The following is a 14,728-nucleotide window of genomic DNA, read 5'->3' on the forward strand; positions in this document are numbered from 1 at the left end:
TTTTAGTTTAATTTTGCATCATTGATACATTTTAATTGTGAACTATACATGTACAGACACTTTTATTTTTGAAATTCTGTGAAATATCTATCATGACTCTTATTTTTATTGCGATATCATGTTAAAGAGAGTTTAGTTGAAGCTGTGGAGCTGGGAGAGCACGCTAGTTTTTGGCCATTTGAGACTCCTGCTCTAACGTCTCGGTTAAAAAACACTCTGACTTCTTTCCCACATTTTTCATGCAAATTTAGACACTGTATGTGAATGATCCCTGAATCAATTTCTCCTTTTAACTTGGAACTGCTGAATAATTGCTGCCCTACAATAAGTTGGTAAAATAAATAATTTGTCTCCATCTACTGGCAACACAGGAAGTGACACCTGATGTTCCGTCTCCAGGTGAAGCATTTAAACTCCAAAGCAAAACAAACAAAGCAATTTAGTGTGGGGATTTACAGTGTTTATGTTCATTGCTCTATATCTAAACTGTATATTATACCAATAGTATAAACCATGCAGTGCTGAATATTGTAATAATGAATTTAAAAGAAATATTTAAATGCCCTATATTTTTCAGGGCATTTACTTCAAAACTTAATTAAGTACATTCTTTTTATATTTTCTTATATTTATATGAAATCTTAGCTACTAGTTAGTTACTGTGCAGTGCGGAATAATGCAACTAACGCATGTTTAACATCAATTATCCTTATTTGTTATTGTTACTTTAGATACTCAGCAACATAATGTAAGTAAGTATATATTTATAGGATTTTTGGACTGTATTTTGACAGTATCGGACTGATACCGGTACTGACTGATAGGGATGCACGATATTACCGACACAATATCAGTATTGGCAGATTATTGGCTTTAAAATGTATTGTATAAGATCTGTCGACATGACTAATGACTACAACATTAGGCTTAGTAAGCTGCTACCTCCTTGACTTCTATGCTGGCGATCACTACAACTATTATTTTTTTATATTTATATATTTTGTATCTACAACTGCTGCAACATGAGTAGGCAAAAAATTATGTTAATTTCACTTCAGAAGAGACTAAATGACCTCTGCAGTTAAACACAGGGATTTTTTTTACTGTATATATATCGGTATTGGTTATCGGCCGAAGCACTCCCGATAATTTTAATTTATTTGATGCTAATACCTAAGAGTAGCCTTCAGTGCATTTTGTGTTCAAAAATATTAACATTTATCCCACTAAATGTAGTGAGTGAGATTGGAGCCTTAAACCACACAGACTGTGGTCAAGGGTCATGTAGGTCATGTGGTGTGACGTGCAAACACGGCACGAGTCAAAATGTTCATGAACATTTATTCAACAACAGCAAATCAGATCAATGATCCACTTGTTTTCTTCCAGACACACAGTTACCATGCTACAACATAAACGTTAAGGTTTATACTTTATATGGGCCAAATGGACGTACTGTACGAGCGACCTCAACCATTGAACCATCCCTTGCAAAAATGTAATGGTTACTTTACAACACCATACCAGTAAAAATTAAAGCCAATCATTATTTGAGACATGAAAAGTATGAAAAGAATGAAATCCAAATCGATGCATTATATAACCATTTCACTATAATTACACTTTATACTATCTTGTCTTTTTATGGAGTCATTTCCTGATCGTTGATCCATATTAATTTTCTTCTTTTTTTTTTTAAACACACAGTGCATTCAACTTCAAACATGTACAGGAGCATTTTTCAGTATTTCAATGAAAAAGCCATGACGGGAACATCTATGTTTCATCAAGGGTTACACGAAACATCATACAAGGGTCACAGAGGTCAACATCCATACTGTTAATAGTGGGTGGGGGTGGGTAACTGGACCTCACCAACTGTAAACCATTGAAACACATTGTTAGCAGTGATGACACTGACAAAAGATGCTAATGGAAATTTGGGGAAAGTTGCAAATGTACTGTACTATAGTATGAAACAGTGGTATTACTCAGAGCTGCTGAAAGCACTGGCTCACAGGTTCTTACTCAGCGTGGGTAAAAGAAAAAAATCACAGCATCGGACAAAATGTCAGTCGTCGGACTTAAGTTCAGAACACATGAATATTTCTCCCCACCCAAAATATCCCAATATGAATATTCTATAGTCTTTATTTCTCAAAATAACTCTGCATCATCTTTTTTTTCCCTCCCCTCACACATCATCACATTTACTACGTATATAATATTTTCCCGACAGCTCCGAGTAAAACCACATCACCCTCACTAATGCAGGTCTGCTGCTGACACAGATCTGTTACTTCTGACTTTTAACAGCTCTGATCAATCAGCTGGATTAACGTAGGCTCCTAAAATCTGAGTAAATACAATAATTGCAAATGATTAGATGAAATGAATGTCAATCCGTCTCAGTGAATTGTAACGTCTCCAAAAACAGTGTTGCCATTATTAGAAACAAAAAAAAATGACGTAAAAAGAAAAGGCAGTACCAGCTCAGCATATGATTCCAACAACTGAGAAAAAATAAATAAATTAAAATGTCCATTGTCAATATTTTGTATGAGATGCATTTAAAAGCTCATAAATTATGAATCCAATGGCAACATTTGCAAATCACACGTAATGAATGATATAACAATTAATATGAAACAATAAATTAATTATGAATCAATAGAAAAGTTTAATGATATAAATATCCTGCAAGGACGGGCGGAGATAAAGCTGTGTGGCCTGTGATAGAGACACCAATACTGATGAATAATAAAAGTATAAGTGCTCTGTCAGCAACACTAATAATGTCCGCAAATAAAGCTCTGTGCCTTAAAAACCTCACAGTTCACAAGAGAAGGGAGAAGCAAACGAAGAATAAACAAAGACAAACTGGGGATTCTGACGATGGCAGGAAGCATACTCATTTTAAGGACAACATCACTCACTGTAAATCAGAGATGAAGATTTGTAATAATATATGACAACTCTGTTTCTGACGACACCACTTAACCCAACAACAAACACGTCACTTCGACCAGCAGCTCCCTGAACCATGGCTCTCCTTTCCTTTTACTGTAAAACATCACATAAACGTTACTGCCTCCTCCACGTGATCTGTACTCACATGAACATATTGCACATTATGTACGAACCTACGTTATGAGCTTTGCAAAGTAAAACTGTCGCAAACGATGAATGGACATTTGGAGACCATGTTTTACAAACAGTGCATGCTACACCGTGATGCAAGGTATGGGAGAGAGAGAGAGAGAGAAAGTGGGGCGGGTGACCTGTGTGGTTCAAGGCCAAGAAATACAAAAGAAGAAATTATAAAAGAAACAATTTGGTTGTTTCTTTATTCTTATCATAGCGCGCAGGGGGGAGAGGGGGGATAAATAAGTTAAGGGGACTAATCAGGGAGGAGTGTAAGGGATGTGACTTCATTAGTTCCTTTCATGGGCCATGCTTATTAGTCCCTCTCCTCTACATGGCTCCTTTTTCTGAAGTGGAAAGATGGATTTGCCCCTTTCTTTTGTCTCACTGTGGTGGAGCAGGGAAAGCAGGCAGGACCACAGGCCAGGACTGATGAGGACAGACGCTTAGTTGAAGCCGGTGTCAGTGTGGTAGGAGTAGTGCCCATCCGATGTTAACTGGGTCGTCTCTGTTGCTGACGGTTGCAGCACAATGGGGTCACCACCAGCCTCTGTTTGACAAAGCAAAACAACATTTTAAGGCCCAATCCTATTTTCTCTTGTCCCTTGGAACTGGGTTGCAACAGACAGAGGTTCAAATTTGTTTGTCATAAAGGGTAGAAATTTGTCGTAAAACAAAAAAACCCAACACATTGCTATCGTGGATTATAGGAATTGTGCACTTGTCTGAAGCAAAGCTGAGAAAAGAGGATTTGTCGTGGTTAGCATAGCAACACATCAGGCCAAACACAATTAGCTTTATGAGAGTAACATTAGTTTCCTTGGAGACAGTTAATCTGGGAAAAAGCTTATCGTCCTCCATTTGACATTTGGCCCTGTGAGTAATTTAAAGTCTGTCATGAAGGTTTGGCTGGAGCTGTAACGCCTCATAAAGACTGCAGTGAATTTAGTTTAAGGAAAGCACACACTGCTGGATCTGAAAGATCTCACTGCACTCAGGCGTGTGGGTCAAATTATCGATTTTGTGATATATATCGTCGTCCTTCCTTGTGCAATACGATAATCAATACGATTTTAATTTACAAACCAAACAGTCTCTGCCAGTTTCACTCGCCGGGCATTGCTACTCGATATCTCCTGGTGGTGGAGCTGCTCAAATGAATGAGGGAAACTTGGGTGGAAGTGAATAATAGCCTATTGGTATTGTGGACCATGTATCATATATCGTATTACATTACATGTCATTTAGCAGACGCTTTCATCCAAAGAGACTTACAAGGGAATTGAGTTGAACTTGCGACCATGATGTCTTTTGCACACAGCCACTCCACCCCCAATGAGGTATCCTACCCTTTACTTCACAGTAAAGTATCATGTTGCATTTTTATTATTCACTCATTTCTAAAAAACACATGGAGGAGAGATGATCAATTTATCTCTTTTGCTCCATGACCGACAGCGGGGGCATTTGAATGTTCGATGAAAAGTACCATAGAATGTTCAAATAACATTTTTGCTTGAAATGGCCATCCCTAGTAAATTGATCACTAACTTAGAATAATTGTGAAATTATTGCATACATAAATTAGCAAAGTTAAAAAGCAATAATCACTGATCTCCTAAAAACAGAGATCATAGTGTTAGTAATATCAAAAGAAATAGTCCAGGGCCAATATTTAACCCATGTACCTAATGTCTACTGGTGAGGGTTAACATTTGGTGGTCCCTTCTTCTATGAATTCATTCATTCATTCTTCATCTTTCGCTTTATCCTCCATATGAGGGTCTCAGGGGGCGCTGGTGCCAATCTTAGCTGACATAGGACGAAAGGCGGGGGATACCCTGGGCAGGCCGCCAGTCCTTTACAGGGCCACATAGAGACAACAACCATCCACTCTCACACTCACACCTACGGTCAATTTAGAGAGTCCAATTTGCCTAATCCCCAAATCTGCATGTTTTTGGACTATGGGAGGAAACCGGAGAACCTGGAGAAAAGCCACGCACACACAGGGAGAACATGCAAAGTCTATGCAGAAAGGCCCTTTGCTGCAAAGCCAAGAGCGCTTAACCACTACACCAACTGTGTGGCACTGCCTGTTCTATTAATTTAAAATGAAACAAATTCAGAAATGGGATGTGGTGGTTGATAGGAGTCTTACCTCGCTCATCAGACTGCAGCTGAGCCTCCAGGTCCTCGGGGGACACGTAAAACTCCTGGTCCTGTCCCTCCCGAGGCCGGGGTTTACACTTTCCACAGCAGCAGTTACAGCAGCAGCACAGGCAGCAACAGAAGTAGCAGCCAGTAGCCAGGCCACAGAATACAAACAGAGCCTGCAGGAAAGCAAATACACGGGCGCAAGCATGGATGAAGAGACACAGGTGAGTAAATATATGTATAAATAAGAAAACTCAGATCTTTCCCCCACTCTTACCTTTGCCCACCAGCTTGAGAGGACAAAGTAAGTGTTCACATTCTCTTCTCCAAACTGCTCGGCAACGTACAGCCCCAGAGAGCCATATTTATCGTAAATATTTCGCTTTGTGGGGTCATTCAGAATGGCGTGGGCATTGTTAATCTCCTTGAATTTATCCACCGCTTCTGGATTGTCAGGATTCTTGTCAGGGTGGAACTTCAATGCCAGCTTCCTGTGTGGCAAAAAAAGAAGAAGAAAAGACAAATCAGAAGAGAAAAGGAGAACATTCATCTCGATTTCATGACGGAGCGACGCCTCACCTGTAAGATCTCTTGATGTCATCCGTTGTGGCCACCTTCTCAACTCCCAACACGAGGTAAAGGGACTCACCAGCGGTGGACAGACTGCGCTGCCTCTGGTGCTCAGCCATGGTGCCTTATCTTCCTCCACAGAAACAGAGAAACACATGTCATGTTACACAATGTAACCTCAATGAAATAGCAGGCCTTCAATGACAGCGAAGCCTGTGTGATTGAATCCTCCCGACTGCAGGCAACAGCTGGTCCAATGCTGTTTCTGTGACACACAGCTGTCATGTGCCTGTACACACGGAAGGAAACACCCAGCTCTGTGTGAAACGTAAAGATAAGTCAACGACGACATGAGGCGTCTAAATGCAGGATTTACTTTTTTTTGCAGGAATCTTTTTTTCTCAGAACAAATGATATACATTGTCATGCATGATTCTACAGTAAGTGTGACTGTATATTGGCAGGAGCTCAGGCTGCCTCTGCTGCTGTAGGTAAATCAGTCACTGACATCCTTACAGTCAGGAGGTTTATTGCATTGATGCTGCAATTTTAACAAAAAAAAAAAAGAGGAACAAATGAAGCCATATTCCTGAGAATCCAAATGGGTGTCATCATCATCATCATCCTGACACAAATGAATGGCCACTGCTGTGTGAAGTAAAGCGTATTAAACTGCCCGCTCTAAATACTGCGTGTTACAAACCGCATTCCTTTATAAAATGACTTCATGAGAGATTAGACGACGCTAGAAGCATAATCTGTGTTCAAACATCATCATCAGCAGCAGCAGCAGCAGGAGGAGGAGGAGGAGCAGCAGGAGCGCGGCTCTATAGCGCACAGCATCCATGTTGGTTTGCTTCCTGGCCTGTTCTTGATGCAACACACCGATGGATCGTCAGCGCTCGATCTTCAAAGCTCAGGGTCAGTGTCGAGGAGGAGTGAAAGCGTGAAACATGAATGCTCACCTGTCAGTCGCTCCTTCGTACTGCTGTGAAACGAACGAAGGACTCCGGTGGCGGGTTGTAATATTTGCAGTCAGTGTATAGCGTGACTATGAGCGCATCCCGAACGTACCCGTAACCCTCTCTCTGCCTCTTCCACTACACAACCATGGACAGCTGCAGCAGTGCACCGACTCCGCCCCCCAACCCAACCCCCACGGCGACCCAACGTGCGCGTGCACGAACGGACCGAAATGATGATGAAGAGAGAGGATGCTGAAGATCTTAAACCCAATAAGAATTCACCTTTTAAATCAGATAAAATAACATCCAATATGTCTTTATTAAAAAGACCTGTTTATTTTTATTATTATTATTATTATTATTGTTGTTGTTTTTGTTATTAATTTTCAAGAAAAAACTTTTTAATTTTTTATTCAGATTGTAAGAAATGACGGACTCTTCTGCTCACTCCCCATTCCCAGGTCAGGAAACAATGTCGGCCTTTGACCACTCCCCTTTCCCTAGCACGTCAGGGAACTATGTGTTGCCTTTGACTCATACCCTTTCCCAAACATGTTAGGGAACTACATTGACCTTTGACTCTTCCCCTTTCCAAGCACTTCAGGGAACTACAATGGCCTTTGACTCCTCCCACTTCTCAAGCAAGTCAGGGAACTATGGTGGCCTTTGACTCCTCCCCTTTCCCAAGCATGTCAGGGAACTACAGTGGCCTTTGACTCCTTCCCTTTCCCAAGCATTTCAGGGAACTACAGTGGCCTTTGATTCCTCCTCTTTCCTAAGCCTGTCAGGGCTGAAAAATGTCACTCTGCTTCAAAATGAACCCTCAGTTTGTCCATTCTGGCTGCTACTGAATGGAATTGTAACTAAGGTTAACAGGCAGGAAGCTTCAAGCAATAAAATACAGAAAGATTTGTGGACAAGACATTTTAGAATATCATAATTTTTCAATATTTTATGACATTTTATGGCATTTCATACAGACCATGACCATGTATGTAGAATATACAGGGACATTCATTCATCTTCTACTCTGCTTTATCCTCCACATAATAGTCTGTGGTGCTACTCCCAGATGACATGGGTACACCGTGGACAGGATTGCCTGTCCACCCCACGGCCACATACAGTACAGACAAACAACCATATATATATATTTTTTTATAAAAACAAGGACTTTGATCTGCGATGAGGGGCTTTGATCTGCATCAAATTTGCCTACAAGTAGTATTTAATATGAATAAATATTGTATGTTGAAATGTAATATGAAAGGTAAAAGATTATATGTAATTTGGAACCATGAAATGCTTTGGTGAAGACATTATTTTTCTGTAAAACTACCTTAACTGAATGAAAGATCAATTGATATGTGTGCAGTATTAGTAAGAACGTGCAGGCAGGGGTTGTACAACATGTATGTAACATATAACACTCAACGTGAGCATGTATTGTATATATTTAAACAAATGTTCAAATTCGGTTTATTTTTTTTATTGAATGTGCTTATACAGTGGATGAGTTGTGAGATAATAATATTAAAGAATAAAGATTAAAGAATTATACAGTGTGACAGAAAAGTGCACATGTGTGAAATGAACAAGTGGACAACAAAGACAATGATAGAACTAAGGAGCAAAATAAAAGAACACATGTATACAAATAGAATATTTAAAACATAATTAAGCCAATAAAAGTGAGCCAGAGTTAACAGTGGGACATAAAATAAACAAACAAAATATGTTTTTCCATTTTTCCATTACATTTGGAGCACACCTCTAATGTTTTCACAGCTTTTCTAGAGGCAAATACTGTTTTATGTAGAACACCTCATTATTAAGGGTGCAAGGTGTTTAATTTTTAACACCTTACATTTATCAATGTAAAACTGATAAATGCTATCTCCTATAGACTGTAAAACCAAATAATACGTCGTTCAAACAAAGGACAATGTGTGTTCACAACACAAAAATACACAGAAAGTGTAAGACACATCAACGTCCTTACTGAATTTTACTAAAAAAAAGACTTGACAGGGCTTCACTCAACTGACAACTGTTCCTCGGCAACCGTGACGTCACTTTACCCACCAATCAGAGAGCTCGCAGGACAGACGGTCCTATCGCGAGGTTATCACGTTAGCTTAGTTATTTAGCTAACCGCGAGTATTCCCCTGACCGTGTCGGCGCCGTTTACGGTGTGTGTTTTTTATTTTTATTTTTCCCAAACACCGTGGGGACCACGCAGTTGTGTTCGCTAACCGTCTTCTCACGTAGGCCAAAGAGGATAAATCACCGGAGCTTGTGTTTGAACGGTGAGTTGAGGGAACGCACACTGTCCGCTCACTAGGCAGGAGGAAATGGGTTTGTTTTGGACGCGGCGGAGACTCTCGAGGTTCATTTTGTGACGCTAGCAAGCGGTCAAACACGGTATTCGGTGCAGAAATACCGCGTATGTCGCTGTGATCGAGTTGTACGTCTCGAGACCGGTCTTGACACCACTTTTACGTGGTCTCTGTCTTGTCTTGGTCTCGATACACTCTGGTCTTGGTATTGCTTTGGTCTAGGTTTAGGTGGTCTTGACTACAAGTCTACGCTGTGGTGTTGTCTCTGAGGGGCATGTGTCCCACGTTTAACTCCAGTTTGTGTCACCGGTTTGTGCACAACTGCTGCAGCGTCTCCCTCCGTGCAGGTACACGCTGTGACCGAGCTGTGTCAGCCTTGCGCACGTTTTGCGCCATTACTAATGGATTTGTTGCTTTTTCAGCATTCCAATGATGAGTTATGCTGAAAAGCCAGATGACATCACGAAAGAAGAGTGGATGGACAAACTGAACAACGTTCACATTCAGAGGGCGGACATGAATCGGCTCATTATGAATTACCTGGTGACAGGTGAGGCCTCCTACTGTCTGCTGAATATTTGTTGTTAATGTAGTTAGTTTCAAACACATCACAAGTGTCAAAAACATGTACACTTACAGTATGTTCAACCCTGTTCATACTGTAAATATCAAGCTCATATTGTGTATATATTCTGGTAACTTACCTTTTCATAGTCTTATTGTTATTTTTCTATATTGTACATTCACAGGTGTGAAAATACATGTTTATTATTTGTTACCTTTGTCTTTACTATCTTTACTGCTGCTGTGACACTGTTAATTTCCTCATTGAAAGACTAGGAAAGGACTACCTTTTCCTATCAAAAGTCTTTATTTCAATTCGGAAACAGCAATCAGATTTTTCAATATTTACTCACATTTTATGGACCAAACAACTAATCAACCCATTAATTGATTATGGAAATCTTGTTAGTAGTCTTAAACTTCCAAAATGCTGCCAAGTGTACTCAAACTTAATTCTGTTTTCCAAAAGTGTATCTGAAAAAGTTATGTATTTGATATACTAAATATACACATACATTTAAATAATGCAGATTGAAGAGAAAAGTATTATTTTTTGTACCCAACATGAAAACCTGGCCTAACCAACTGATAAATGCAGCCTTTTTGATAATTTTATTATTGTTTCACATTGCAATTTTGTAATTTATATTATTAATTAGTAATACCACTTGATAACGACACTACATGGTATTTTGCACACTCAAATAGTGGAGCAACATGTTCATGGGCTTGATGCTCCCGTCCCCAGAACCCTGAGTTGATCTCAAATTAATAAACCAGTAACTGCAACTTTATTTTTGTCTCTACTTTCCTCCTTTGCTCCATGTCTGTGTCTCCAGAGGGTTTTAAAGAGGCAGCGGAGAAGTTTCGGATGGAGTCTGGCATCGAGCCGAGTGTGGACCTGGACTCTCTCGATGAAAGGATAAAGATCAGAGAGATGATCCTGAAGGGACAAATACAGGAAGCTATTGCACTCATCAACAGCCTTCACCCAGAGCTACTTGACACCAATCGATACTTGTATTTTCATCTGCAGGTAGGTTTGCAAAGCATTGCAATGAGTAGTTGTGATTATAGTATGTGCCTCTGTGAAGTGGACATGGTTTTATTTAAGAAAAACCTTCTCTCATTTATTACTTATGGCGTTGGCAATTCTGGTATTTTTCGACTTGGGCCCTATGTTTATAAATGTGGGTTTGTATGTGAATAGTATTTTAGGTCAGGCTGCTATTTTATATGTTCTTGCTCATCTTCCTTGGTTCAATATGTGGTACTATATTTGTGTCCTTTATTCTCATTGCAGCAGCAGCATTTGATTGAGTTGATCAGGCTCAGGGAGACAGAGTCAGCGCTGGAGTTTGCCCAGACACAACTGGCTGAGCAGGGGGAGGAGAGTCGAGAGTGTCTGACAGAGATGGAGAGGACACTAGCTCTTCTGGCCTTTGACAACCCAGAGGAATCGCCCTTTGGAGATCTTCTCAACATGATGCAGCGGCAAAAGGTCAGGATGACTCGTTATTTTCACTCCATTTCTGTATTTCACCTTAAGTATCAGGGTCACTGAACACATATGAGAGGGGAAAAGTGATTTTAGGTAGAGATGTCCCGATCTGATATTGATATCGGCCAAAAAACACGTATCAGAATATATCGGGCTGCCTCTAAGATCTCCGATATAAGCCGATATATCAGATACAATCAGTCCATTCCGATCCAGCAGCGCCCATTGTGGTCACGTGGGCTCTGCGTGTTGGATGCATGTAGAGCCCACATGATCACAACAACAGCATGTGTGTGTTACTGCTATTTCAGAGGTTACATATTTTTCTTTAACCTGAAATCAGAGGCTAAGAAGCCGCACAGCGTGCACGACTTAGCCGTTAGCTCCATGCTAGCTCATCCTGAGGCAAGCTGCTAAAACAACATTATTTCATAAACCAGCGCCACTTGTCGACTTTCAACAGCCTCCGTTTGTTAATTGTACCCCAAAAACCAGCCATGCTAGGGGTTTCTGTGTTTTAAATGTGTCCTGAAGCTCCACACACAGAGCTAAGTGCCGGTCCCCGGGCTCCTGGTTTACCTGCGGGACGAGTCACTCACCCTGTGTGGGTTGGGCTAATCCAAAATAGTGAAAACAAGGGGGGTGTTCTCTGAAGACACGCTGTTACCTGTGAAACATGGGTGCTCTGAAAACACCCCCATTGGCACTTTCGTCCTGATGAAATTAACCATAGACTGTATGAAATTAACATGGCAAAACGGGGTGGAGTGGCTCAGTGGTTAAGACCGGTACCCCGGTCGCAAGTTCGATTCCACCCCTGGCTGATTGTACTCGATTCCATTGTAAGTCGCTTTGGATAAAAGCGTCTGCTAAATGACATGTAATGTAATGTAAAACATCGAATATTCTTGTATTGAAGGTTCAAATTTATGTAACCCATTGGTTAATAATAAATGGGTCAGTTTTTCTCATACCTACTGTTGCTGACTATTGTTCTCTGTTTAAGTAATATCACTTGATATAATATCACTTGATATCAGACTTGATATTAATATCAAGCCTATTCTAACATTCCACACTACAAAATATGTAATTAAAGTATGTGTGATTCGTGTTGATATTGTATCGGATCAATATCTTATCGGCCAAGTGAAAAAGTTGTATCGGGACATCCCTAATTTTATGGCGTTTTCACTAATCTAGTTTGGTTAATCTGTCCAAATTACAGAAATGGATCAACATCAGGGCATTTAGCTCTTCATGTGTAAAGAAATTATGCATTATTTATATTTATAGTCCATGATTTGTGTGTGTGAGGTCTCTTCCTGTGACGGGACTCAACGGCCGGCAGTCTGACCAATCATCGCATAGTACTTGCTTTTAAGCACGCTTGGAACCTCATCTCAGCAGGTTCTAAGTGTGAGTTTGTCTGAACACATGCCCTTGGGCACAACTGCTGCAGCGTCTCCCTCCGTGCAGGTACACGCTGTGACCGAGCTGTGTCAGCCTTGCGCACATTTTGCGCCATTACTAATGGATTTGTTGCTTTTTCAGCATTCCAATGATGAGTTATGCTGAAAAGCCAGATGACATCAGCCCAGTGATTAATTGCAGAGGTGCATGAGTGTGTATGTAAAAAAAGAAGGTGATAAAAGTACATTTATTTTGACATTAACAGAAATCTTCATGCACAGGTTTGGAGTGAGGTGAACCAAGCTGTGTTGGACTATGAAAACAGGGAGTCAACACCTAAATTGGCAAAGCTCCTGAAGTTACTGCTGTGGGCACAGAATGAGCTGGACCAGAAGAAGGTGAAATATCCCAAAATGACTGACCTCAGCACGGGCACCCTCGAGGACCCCAAGTGAACGCAACGAAGAACAGCCTCCTTCCACGTCTCTTTAATTTATAATCAGTCAGTGACTGTGTGACAGCCAGGTAACATATGTACAAACAAAAGTCTACATTGTTTTTTTTTTTGTTTCATTCATAATTTAACTCATTGTGTAAAACTGTAAGATGCTGTATTTGCAAAGTGACAGAAATTATGTAGTTTAAATACTGACCATGGCTTTTTAGATTGATCTTGGAGACAACAAAATTCAAATTGCTGTTTTAAATCTTGTCGTTCTAAAGCTGAAAGTCAGTAGTATTATTTATTGCAACCTCTAATCCCCCACCAAATACTTTGTCAGAGAGAGCTGGTGATACAAATGAACACTGTTGATGCTGTGATGTGAGGAGCCAAAAAATTAAAGGTCAACTGTAATGGTGCTCACTTTCAGATCAATGGATAATGAAGGTATGTTCAGGTTGGGATGACGCATTAATTTTGACACAAAATGTGAATATTTTTCAATTAAATAGAATAATCCTCTTAATAATGTAATATAATTTTAATTTATATGATAGTTAACTATTTCATTTCATGTGATGATTGGCAATGTGCCATATTGTCTTGGGAGTTTGATCGTACCTTTACAGTATGTTTATGGGGTGAACGGCCTTGAACAAATATCATTTTAAATGTTTGTTGGAGGAAGTGACGGACTGTGACTAACGGGTTGAAATAAGAGATCTCTTTCTTGCCAAGTGAAGTGCCCTGGGCCTTTTTGACACGAGAGCATGTGCTGCCCCAGCATGTTCCAAGAGATTGAGTCTGTTGAGACATACTGTAGGAGCAGAGGTTGAATTTAAAATGAGATAGTCTAGATAATAGGGTAGGATTTACAGTCTGCTTGTTCTAATCCAGAAATGCTACGGACGGCCAGTTTTGCCTGTTGGTATAACTATAAAATACAGTCAGACTGGAAATAATTATATTCCCTGACTTTCTTTTAAATAATGATGATCAAAAGCTTGAAATTCTGAATCTGAACTGACTAGTCATAGAACCTACTATCCATCTTGACACTTTTAAGCGTTTCGCTTTATGTGCATGTAAGTGTAACTTTTTTTTTGTTTGTTTTTAATGAGAAAAGGCTTGTTTATTTTGTTTGGTTTACTTTTATAAAAACAAGAAAACACAAAAAAAAACAACAACTTTGCTGCTAGCTTTCCATCTTTATCTTCTATTTCAGGTTGAATTGTCTTTATAGATATTGGACTTGACAGACACTGAGACCCAGAGAAATCACACCCCTTTTATTATTAAACATTTTTAAGATCAGATTTGCAATTATTTAAATAAACAAAACTTTTGTGAACCATAAATGGGCTGTTTTTTTCCTCACAAATAGGACTTTTTGTGGTTGTATTTTATAGTAAAGGTTTCTCCAGAAATAATCTTCATGTTGAAGTGTGGTTTTAAACCTAAGAGTCACATTTTAATGGCCAGTTTGTTTATGATAATCCCAGTAAAATAACATAATTATGGTTCTGTGACTTCCGTGCAGGTTTGAGATCTAATGTAAAGAAAGTGGGTGACGTGTAGGCTCCCCATTCCGCTATTAATATCACGTGGTTTTCTTGCGCCCAGCCTCTCGGAA

General features: G+C 39.8%; 2 protein-coding genes across 4 annotated transcripts; one reads left to right on the forward strand and one right to left on the reverse strand.

Moving 5' to 3' along the window:
* Positions 1 to 1,324: 1,324 nt before the first annotated feature.
* dnajc5aa (DnaJ (Hsp40) homolog, subfamily C, member 5aa) lies at positions 1,325 to 7,006 on the reverse strand. 2 transcript variants are annotated; one of them, XM_058644050.1, is made up of 5 exons: positions 6,837 to 7,006; positions 5,881 to 6,004; positions 5,579 to 5,792; positions 5,306 to 5,477; positions 1,325 to 3,694 (listed from the first exon to the last, which is right to left on the reverse strand). In XM_058644050.1, the coding sequence occupies exons 2-5, from the start codon at positions 5,988 to 5,990 to the stop codon at positions 3,591 to 3,593; spliced, it is 600 nt and encodes a 199-aa protein (XP_058500033.1). In that variant the 5' UTR covers positions 5,991 to 6,004; positions 6,837 to 7,006; the 3' UTR covers positions 1,325 to 3,590. The 2 variants fall into 2 exon arrangements, with proteins under 2 accessions (XP_058500033.1, XP_058500032.1); XM_058644049.1 differs by having other exon boundaries at positions 5,881 to 6,000; positions 6,837 to 7,004.
* Positions 7,007 to 8,968: 1,962 nt separating this feature from the next.
* On the forward strand, positions 8,969 to 14,453 carry LOC131469272 (glucose-induced degradation protein 8-B homolog). 2 transcript variants are annotated; one of them, XM_058644262.1, is made up of 5 exons: positions 8,969 to 9,145; positions 9,598 to 9,725; positions 10,579 to 10,775; positions 11,043 to 11,240; positions 12,935 to 14,453. In XM_058644262.1, the coding sequence occupies exons 2-5, from the start codon at positions 9,605 to 9,607 to the stop codon at positions 13,106 to 13,108; spliced, it is 690 nt and encodes a 229-aa protein (XP_058500245.1). In that variant the 5' UTR covers positions 8,969 to 9,145; positions 9,598 to 9,604; the 3' UTR covers positions 13,109 to 14,453. The 2 variants fall into 2 exon arrangements, with proteins under 2 accessions (XP_058500245.1, XP_058500246.1); XM_058644263.1 differs by lacking the exon at positions 8,969 to 9,145 and adding an exon at positions 9,500 to 9,522.
* The last annotated feature ends 275 nt before the right edge of the window (positions 14,454 to 14,728 follow it).

Source organism: Solea solea, chromosome 11, assembly GCF_958295425.1.
Source record: "Solea solea chromosome 11, fSolSol10.1, whole genome shotgun sequence".
In the NCBI taxonomy this organism is placed as follows: domain Eukaryota; kingdom Metazoa; phylum Chordata; class Actinopteri; order Pleuronectiformes; family Soleidae; genus Solea; species Solea solea.

Bases quoted from the DNA above. Each gene is read 5' to 3' on its own strand.
- dnajc5aa (XM_058644050.1), bottom strand. From the start codon at position 5,990: ATGGCTGAGCACCAGAGGCAGCGCAGTCTGTCCACCGCTGGTGAGTCC. The intron at 5,478-5,578 runs GTAAGAGTGGGG...GCTTTCCTGCAG, and splicing joins TCTCAAGCTGGTGGGCAAAG to GCTCTGTTTGTATTCTGTGG. The intron at 3,695-5,305 runs GTAAGACTCCTA...TTTGTCAAACAG, and splicing joins GCTGCAGTCTGATGAGCGAG to AGGCTGGTGGTGACCCCATT.
- LOC131469272 (XM_058644262.1), top strand. From the start codon at position 9,605: ATGATGAGTTATGCTGAAAAGCCAGATGACATCACGAAAGAAGAGTGG. The intron at 9,726-10,578 runs GTGAGGCCTCCT...CTGTGTCTCCAG, and splicing joins TATGAATTACCTGGTGACAG to AGGGTTTTAAAGAGGCAGCG. The intron at 10,776-11,042 runs GTAGGTTTGCAA...TTCTCATTGCAG, and splicing joins ACTTGTATTTTCATCTGCAG to CAGCAGCATTTGATTGAGTT.